At 45.0% G+C, this 9,116-nt stretch overlaps 1 protein-coding gene across 1 annotated transcript; it reads left to right on the top strand.

The window, feature by feature from the left end:
* Nucleotides 1–1,988: 1,988 nt before the first annotated feature.
* Nucleotides 1,989–8,612, top strand: LOC140106325 (membrane-spanning 4-domains subfamily A member 4A-like). Its single transcript, XM_072130724.1, has 6 exons — nt 1,989–2,323; nt 3,141–3,251; nt 4,986–5,042; nt 6,094–6,216; nt 6,979–7,101; nt 8,390–8,612. Exons 1-6 carry the CDS (start codon nt 2,003–2,005, stop codon nt 8,483–8,485), a joined length of 831 nt encoding a protein of 276 aa, XP_071986825.1. The 5' UTR covers nt 1,989–2,002; the 3' UTR covers nt 8,486–8,612.
* Nucleotides 8,613–9,116: the final 504 nt, after the last annotated feature.

Raw genomic sequence — 9,116 nt, 5'->3', positions numbered from 1 at the left:
TGTTTGGAGCTTCATGTGTTTTCATTTATTCCTATTAAAAGCCATAAATGTTTTAGGTTTTCCATGCACGGCCATTGTGGCTCCAGGTAATAATCAAAAGAATTTAGGCTGGCGGCACACGTGGGATTTTGAACACGTTTTTGGGCTGTTTTTAAGCAGTTAGTTTAAAAACGCATCTATTTTTTGAAAATTCAGCCGTTTTTTGACCGTTTTTGACTGTTTTTCAATCATCCTCATTAAGATAATTGGAAAAAACTGTCAAAAACAGATGCGTTTTTTAACTGACTGTTTAAAAACAGCCCAAAAACTGGGTCAAAACACCACGTGTGCCGCCGGCCTTACTGGGGGAAAAAAAACAGTGCCGTTTTGAAATTTTGTATCTGCTGCTTCATTTTACCTTCATCCCCAGTTGTCCCTTCCCCACGAACCATCAGCAGAGGCCAATGGCCAATAGTCCCCGGAATGTGGAGGGTTCAGCCAATGGTTCTATATCGTTACTTCTATGTCTATCATTTTGATTATTTCACAAAGTCACTTCCCTGTCAAAGGTAAATTCAAGGTGAGGGGTGAAGATCCTGGATTCAGCGCTGGTTCCGACACCATCCAGGAATTTATCATTGGTCTCTTGTCCATGTTATGTGCTATGTGGTTGCTGATATATTGAAGCGTTCCGAAGTTATAACCACTTAAAGTGACACAAGCCGGATTCTTATAATAGGATAATCAGAAAGATGAAAACTGGTGTCGGAGGCAAGGGGTTAATATTTGTTTTTGAGCTTCCCAGTTCATTACATGGAATATAAGAGGAGTTGGCCGGTGTCAGGATCAGGGGCAGTGGATCCTCTTTACCACCACGGATGATGACGGTTCTCACCAGAGACCGGCGCAAAGCGGGTTGGACTTGCTGCGGCTTTGTGCCACCAGGTCGCTCCCCAGGCACGACTTGCTCACGGTGGTGGCCAAGGCGACGTACAGAATCGTAAGGCAAACTCGTGGTCGGGGACAGGGGTGTAGCGGTAGCCCAGGACAGGCAGCAGCAGAGTCAATAACAGAACCGGGGTCACAACAGGAAATCACAGAGGAAACACAGGGCATCAAGGTCAAGCTTTCTCTTACGGCACAAAGATCCGGCGGGGTGCAGGGAGAGGCTGGCTTATGGGGAATCCCTGGAATAGCCAGCAACAATCAATGGTGCGCTGGGCCTTTAAACTCCGGAAGCTGGTGTGCACGTGCCCTAGGAGGCGGGGATGCGCAGCCTGATCGCTGGACCAGGAACGTGGACAGGTGAGTTGGAGCTGCGGGGCACAGGGGGACAGAGAGGGGCATGGGTCGCAGGAGCACCAGTGACAGACACTTTTCAACAATGGCTCTGCATGTATATGTACCTGTGTCTTTGCCTCCTTTGAGAGCTTCAGCCTTTCCCTGTTTTTACCTCGCTGCCCTCTATATATACACAACTTCCTGTTTCTCTCCTCAGTCCGTCCTAATGGCGTCTCCCACTGAGTCTTTCTCTCACAGTCCGTCTCACTGACAGATACAGGAATGGGGAGGGAACAGGATTAGTCATAACTCTCCTCCCACAGCTCCTCCTATTCATCAGAGCTCAGACACGTAAACAAAGATACACGGAGAGTTTGCAGACAGCACTAAAGTAATTATCAGGACTGGTGAATCACTTCATCAACATTCAGGGATTATTATTAAGGCAATGAAGGCACATGGGCAACTTATGTATAAGAGTGGCCAACCCCTTTAAGTGGTGTTACTGGGAAGTAGAATTTGTCATGCAGATAACAAGACCTCACATGGTTTATTAAATGGAAACATATAAATATATGGCTTTTAGAATGCAATAAATGAAAGAACAGACAACAAAAAGTGAAAATGCTGCGGCCCTAGAACAATGTGGATTCCTGGAATACATCTTCTCCACTTAGTTTTGATTGTGATTTCCTTTTGTATTGTGGTTTATACTCTGTTTTTTTTTCAGAACCTTTCTATAATGTCTAAACCAGAGAAGGAACCGCCTCTGCCAGTCAATGTCTTTCCTGCTCCCCCCGCTGCTCCTCCTCCGACGTATATCCCCCCCCAGTATCAGTGGAACGTGGTACCTGGACCCACCGGTGCCAATGTGTTTGCAGCTCCCCCTCCATGGAACGTCACACAAGTTGCTCCCCAGAATTATCCGCCAGCTCCAGGGTCCCCATGGAATATCCAGCCGGCTGTGCCGGGGCAGAATGTCCCCAATGATTTCCTGCCCCACCTGTCAGGCGTCACAGCTTGTCATCAGACGTTTGTGAAAGGGAAACCGAAAGCTCTAGGGGTAAGGATTCATTACTGAAGAAGTAAGATTGTTCTGTAGATTGTCCTACTGTGTATGATCCTGCTGATGCTGGAGCTAATAGTAAGTTTCTGTCTCACCCCAACTGCTTTATGGACATTATGCTCTATATGATCCTGCTGAGTTATATAGCAGGTCTACCACTAGTTCTTCTTATCAGCCCGACTCCAGCCAGGGGCGTAACTACAGTGGTATCAGCCATAGCAGCTGCTACAGGGCCCGCAGTGTCAGAGGGCCCCGGCATCCAAACTGAAGAATGGAGGATGTGCACCATTATATCCATATTATGCTGCACATCTATTATTTATTAGTATGTATACAGTATAACAGCGCACATCTTCCACAACATGAATCGGTAGATCAGATATAAAAAGGTTGGGGATTGGGAGGGGCAGAGGGGCGGCAGGTCTAGGGACCTCTCATCTCATTCCTGCCTTGTACTTTCCCATGTGTTCAGCAAGTACTGGGACAGATCTGTGTAATTGTATAAATGTGTGAGTATACAGATATGTATATAATCTGAGGGGGCCCCATTCAGACGTCTGCTATGGGGCCCGGCCGCTCCTGGTTAGTGATCATCGTGTAGACACAGAGGTGGTAATTTGGGCAGAGATTGCAGCGGGGCAGACATACAAAGTCCAGGACTTGCTTTGTCTGCAGTATTGCCCTGGTGGGATAGTGGAGGCTGAGTTGTACCCCCCATGATCAGACACTGAAGGTAAATGCTTTCCCTCTCCTCCTCCAGCAATATTTGGGGACTATAATATCTGACATAATATTTTCCTCTCCTTTTTTTCAGATAGTGCTGATCGTCTCATCCATCTTGCAGATTCTGTTTGCCATTTCTCTGCCATTTCTTGCCTTCACTGTTACTTTTATCAGTGGGATCCAGATGTGGGGACCAGTTTTCGTAAGTAGGGTCCAATCTACAGGCAGCATGTTATAGAGCAGGAGGAGCAGATTATACATAGTGTCCTATCTGCAGGCAGCATGTTATAGAGCAGGAGGAGCTGAGCAGATTGTACATAGTGTCCTATCTGCAGGCAGCATGATATAGAGCAGGAGGAGTAGATTATACATAGTGTCCTATCTGCAGGCAGCATGTTATAGAGCGGGAGGAGCTGAGCAGATTGTACATAGTGTCCTCTCTGCAGGCAGCATGATATAGAGCAGGAGGAGCAGATTATACATAGTGTCCAATCTACAGGCAGCATGTTATAGAGCAGGAGGAGCTGAGCACATTGTACATAGTGTCCTATCTGCAGGCTGCATGTTATAGAGCAGGAGGAGCTGAGGAGATTGTACATAGTGTCCTATCTGCAGGCAGCATGTTATAGAGCAGGAGGAGCTGAGGAGATTGTACATAGTGTCCTATCTGCAGGCAGCATGTTATAGAGCAGGAGGAGCTGAGCAGTGTGTACATAGTGTCCTATCTGCAGGCAGCATGTTATAGAGCAGGAGGGGCTGGGCACAATGTGCATAGTGTCCTATCTGCAGGCAGCATGTTATAGAGCAGGAGGAGCTGAGCACATTGTACATAGTGTCCTATCTGCAGGCTGCATGTTATAGAGCAGGAGGAGCTGAGCACATTGTACATAGTGTCCTATCTGCAGGCAGCATGTTATAGAGCAGGAGGAGCTGAGCACATTGTACATAGTGTCCTATCTGCAGGCTGCATGTTATAGAGCAGGAGGAGCTGAGCACATTGTACATAGTGTCCTATCTGCAGGCAGCATGTTATAGAGCAGGAGGAGCTGAGGAGATTGTACATAGTGTCCTATCTGCAGGCAGCATGTTATAGAGCAGGAGGAGCTGAGCAGTGTGTACATAGTGTCCTATCTGCAGGCAGCATGTTATAGAGCAGGAGGGGCTGGGCACAATGTGCATAGTGTCCTATCTGCAGGCAGCATGTTATAGAGCAGGAGGAGCTGAGCACATTGTACATAGTGTCCTATCTGCAGGCTGCATGTTATAGAGCAGGAGGAGCTGAGCACATTGTACATAGTGTCCTATCTGCAGGCAGCATGTTATAGAGCAGGCGGAGCTGAGCAGATTATACATTGTGTCCTATCTGCAGGCAGCCTGTTATAGAGCAGGAGGGGCTGAGCAGATTGTACATAGTGTCCTATCTGCAGGCAGCATGTTATAGAGCAGGAGGAGCTGAGCAGATTGTACATAGTGTCCTATCTGCAGGCAGCCTGTTATAGAGCAGGAGGGGCTAAGTGGATTGTACATAGTGTCCTATCTGCAGGCAGCATGTTATAGAGCAGGAGGGGCTGAGCAGATTGTACATAGTGTCCTATCTGCAGGCAGCCTGTTATAGAGCAGGAGGGGCTGAGTGGATTGTACATAGTGTCCTATCTGCAGGCAGCATGTTATAGAGCAGGAGGAGCTTAGAAGATAGAACCAACAGGAAGCATTGTAGGTTATTTATGTGCCATAGATCCTTAGTCTATTGTTACTTTCACATCAGATATTTGCAACCTCTAGTATTAGAATTATGTGCACCGTTACTAAACATCAGCTTTGCCACGCAGTATGACATGTTCTATATTTTTTTTATCAGTTTGAAATAATTTAAACACATTTTGTGCTTCACATTTCCCAATATGGCCAAACATTTTGTGTTTTACCTATATTTTAGTACATTATTGCTGGATCTTTTTCGATCAGAGCCCAGAAAATACAGAGTATCCGTCTGGTAAGTATTTCCTGACTCCTGATTGGTAGTGTGAGAGAGCAGACACAGGCTGCAGCTGCCCCTTCCCTTGGGAGTCAGCACACGCTGCAGGCAGGGAGCCAGGTAATGTGAAAAAAAACTTATATAAAGTACTGAAATGATTCAGAATTCTGACAAAGGTATTTTTTAAATCAGCACAACATAGGCTGCAGGAGAACCTGTCACCAGTTATAAATTTAACATTCCTGGTGACGGGTTCACTTTGTGGTCTCATACATTCCTCATGATTATTTTCATGACACAGCCCCAAACCTTTTAGTAACTCTTTGCCTGAAATGACATTTGTATTCTCTTTGTGATACCTGCCACAGAAACTAGTAATACACAGACCACATTGGAAGCAAACAGTTTTGCAATAAATATTTATGTTAAATATATATTGCAGAATAAATATTTGGAAATTCAGAGCATTACAATAGGCTTCCTGTTCTGTAGAGATCACCTTGTTTTTATCATATGCTGGATTGCAGACTTCTACATAAGCAGATAACGCAGGAATAGATGCTGATCTTTTCTGATCTGATGGGGGACATATAAAGTAAAAAAAAAAAAACATTTATAAATATTTATAAAAGTACAAAGACATTTCCCCATATAATAAAGCATCACTACACTACAAAAAGCATCGCCATAGCCGCCCCGTCTGCCCGAGACGCTACATATTATATATCACAACGACCGAAGCAAAATAAGGAATTCATTAATAATGGTTAATTTGAACATTTTGTACTATAAATCACAAAAAAAGCCTTTTTTCCACTTTTAACCCCAAATAAAAATAAAAGTTTAAAAAAAGTTTAAACTTTTATACCTTTTTTTATCTAGTTCTGTGTGTCCCGAAAAAAAAAACACTGCAAAAAATTTTAAGGCAGCAAAAAAAAAAGTTATGGGCCTTAAACCGGCGCTTGAGAAAATTCGCTAAAAATGCGCAGTCACTAGAGCCTTTTCAGGCCACGTCAGTAAGGGGTTAATAATGCTTCTATTTTATTAATATTTTTATTGTCCGTTTTAGGTGAAATCCTCTTATGGCTTGAGCATCGTGTCCTCCATATTCAGTTTTACCGCAATTATTCTCAATATCGTGGACTTTTCGGTGATAGATTGTGACTATTATTATAATTGTCACGATGAAGGGGTAAGAATCCTTGTGTCTTTGTTATCTGTATATTGTGGACCAGGAACTGATCTGTATACATAATATAAGTGTATATACAGGCCGTCCCCGGTGTACATACAAGAAGGGTTCCGGAGGTTTGTTCTTAAGTTGAATTTGTATGTAAGTCGAAACTGTATATTTTATAATTGTAGATCCAGACAAAAAAATTTTTGTCCCAGTGACAATCGGAGTTTAAAATTTTTTTGCTGTAACGGGACCAAGGATTATCCATGAAGCTTCATTACAGACACCTTACAGCTGATCATTGCAGCCTGGGACTATAGTAACATCCAGAGAGGTCACCAGAGGTCACAAGGGCAGAGGGGGCCGTCTGTAACTGGGGGTCGTCTGTAAGTCAGGTGTCCTTAAGTAGGGGAGTGCCTGTATATATATGTATATTTGCATATGTACAGGCGGTCCCCTACTTCAGAACACCCGACTTACAGACGACCCCTAGTTACAAACGGACCTCTAGATGTTGGTAATTTACAAAGGTGTCTGTAATGAGGCTTTATTGTTAATCCTGGTTCTGATAACAATCCGACAGTTTTAAAATCCAATTGTCACAGAGACCAAAACAAAATTTTGTCTAGGGTTACAATTATAAAGTATACGGTTCTGACTTACATACAGATTCAACTTAAGAACAAACCTCCAGAATCCTGTACGTGACCCGGGGACTGCCTGTATATATGTATGTACATGGAGCGCTGAGTTACGCATGTGCTTCCTCCTCCCCAGTCCGGCGCATACACAATCGTCTCCATCCTCCTGCTCCTGAATTTGCTGGTGTTCTGTGTGACCGTCTCCATCTCTGTATTTGGCGGCCGCGCTCTGGAACATGTCCCATCAATAGTCCCTCCGGTAAGTCCTCCGCATGTCCCCTCTCAGCATCATGCTCTAACCTTTACGGTCCCTCTTCTAACTGGACCCATACAGCAGGGCTGGGATTCGGCTGGTTCTGCCCAAATCTGCTGACCCGGTTGTCATGGGGAGAACATTCCCGATCTTGCTGGACGCTGTTCACCATGTTTCCATATGAGAGAAGAACATTAGAGCATTTCTTTCTCTTCCCGTTATGGGGCTCAGGACCGGGCAGCTGCCAGGAGTATGGTGGAGACAAGGGTGCACCAGCCATGAGGCAAGTTGAGCCTCTCACCTCAGGCAGCATCAGGGGCACAGTCACCTTCTACAGAGCACCTACATAGTCACCTGCTACAGGAAAAAGTAGTCTCTTCCCACCTCATGCCTTTAGATGGGGCAGACGTGGGGTCGTGAGAGTTTAGGTGCAGCCCCCAGTGGAGAGTATTTCGGAGTCTACGCTGGAGTTTCTTCTTTCCTCTCCATCTTATTGTCATTCTGTAAAAAAATTCCCCTTTGCTACTTTTGCTTTATATTTGGTCCATGAAGCAGATATTTAAGAGTTAAATTAATCGCCCCAGACTGTGGTCCACAATGTGCCCCCTGTGGTGCCTTGTCCATAATCTAAGCCAATCATGGCGGCCGGTGTCCTCAGCTCGGATTCATCCATCATGTTGCCATTTTACATTGTTTCTATGTTTTAAGTTAGGAACCTGATGTTAAATTCTTCACTGGGCGCTGTGTAAGTACAGCTACACCCCAGGGCACAAGTGATTTTATAGCATTTCATCTAGTTTTAAAGGAAATCATAATCCATCCTGATAAACCAGGGACATAACTCATAGATCCAGGGACCAGGACTGTGATATCTGCTTATATTTCTTATCCATGGTCTCCGTCCTTCTAAAATCAACTTGTACAATTATGCTAATGATCCAGAAGGGCTCCTGGGAGTGTTTCTAAAGCCCCTTAGTGCTGAAGCTTCACGGGCTGTTACAATGAGTAGAGCAGGTCTCTCCTCCTCCAGGCAGAGGGAGGATAGGGAGCCGGGGGTTGGGTGAGACATGTTCTACTCACTGTAAACCCTGTGAGTCTTCAGCACTGAGGGGCTCTGGTAACATTCCCAGAACCGTTCAGGCTCATTAGCATAATTTTACAAGTTGATATTATTAGGTCACAGTCCCGGTGCCTGGATCTAGGAGTCAGTGTCCCTGGTTTATCATGAGGGATTGTGATGGGAAAGCAGGGTTTTCTTAGGAAATGTTGATGATGATCACTTCTCTTACTACAGGTGTTTGTGATCCAGAACATGGTCCCAATGCCTCCGTCTGGCTACCCTCCAAATCCATTAGAAGCCCCCGCTGTACCTCCTCCCTATAATTCCTAAGATGAAGAATATGTCAAAAACTAAGGACCCTAAGGACTGAGGATAAATAAGATTGTACGAGGAATAAAGAATCATAAGAAGTCAAATCAGAAATGGAATAAAACCATCTGATACACCAAATGGTTTGGGCTCTAATACTGTACCTGTCGGTTTAATAATTATAATGTTTATGTATATAGCGCACACAGATACCGCAGCACTGCACAGAACTTGCCACATCGGTCCCTGTCCCCAATGGGGCTCACAATCTAAGCAACCTAACAGTATGTTTTGGAGTGTGGGAGGAAACCAGAGGACCCGGAGGAAATCCACAGAAACACAGAGAAAACATACAAACTCTTTGCAGATGTTGTCCCTGGGACTTGAACCCTGTGTTGCAAGGCTGTAGTGCTGACCACTGAGCCACCGTGCTGCAAGGCTGTAGTGCTAACCACTGAGCCACCGTGTTGCACGGCTGTAGTGCTGACCACTGAGCCACCGTGTTGCACGGCTGTAGTGCTAACCACTGAGCCACCATGCTGCCCTACTGTTGGTTTGATATGCTGTATTATATGAATATTGCAGCTAAGGGCCGGGACTCATAGTGATCACATTCTTGTAGCTGCTGATGGTGTTTAGAGCTCTAGAAGAA

The sequence above is a fragment of the Engystomops pustulosus genome, chromosome 11 (genome assembly GCF_040894005.1).
Source record: "Engystomops pustulosus chromosome 11, aEngPut4.maternal, whole genome shotgun sequence".
NCBI lineage: Eukaryota > Metazoa > Chordata > Amphibia > Anura > Leptodactylidae > Engystomops > Engystomops pustulosus.
The sequence above is the reverse complement of the archived record's forward strand: the minus strand, read 5'-3'. Positions and strand labels throughout refer to the sequence as shown.

Bases quoted from the DNA above. Each gene is read 5' to 3' on its own strand.
- LOC140106325 (XM_072130724.1), top strand. From the start codon at position 2,003: ATGTCTAAACCAGAGAAGGAACCGCCTCTGCCAGTCAATGTCTTTCCT. The intron at 2,324-3,140 runs GTAAGGATTCAT...CCTTTTTTTCAG, and splicing joins GGAAACCGAAAGCTCTAGGG to ATAGTGCTGATCGTCTCATC. The intron at 5,043-6,093 runs GTAAGTATTTCC...TGTCCGTTTTAG, and splicing joins AAATACAGAGTATCCGTCTG to GTGAAATCCTCTTATGGCTT.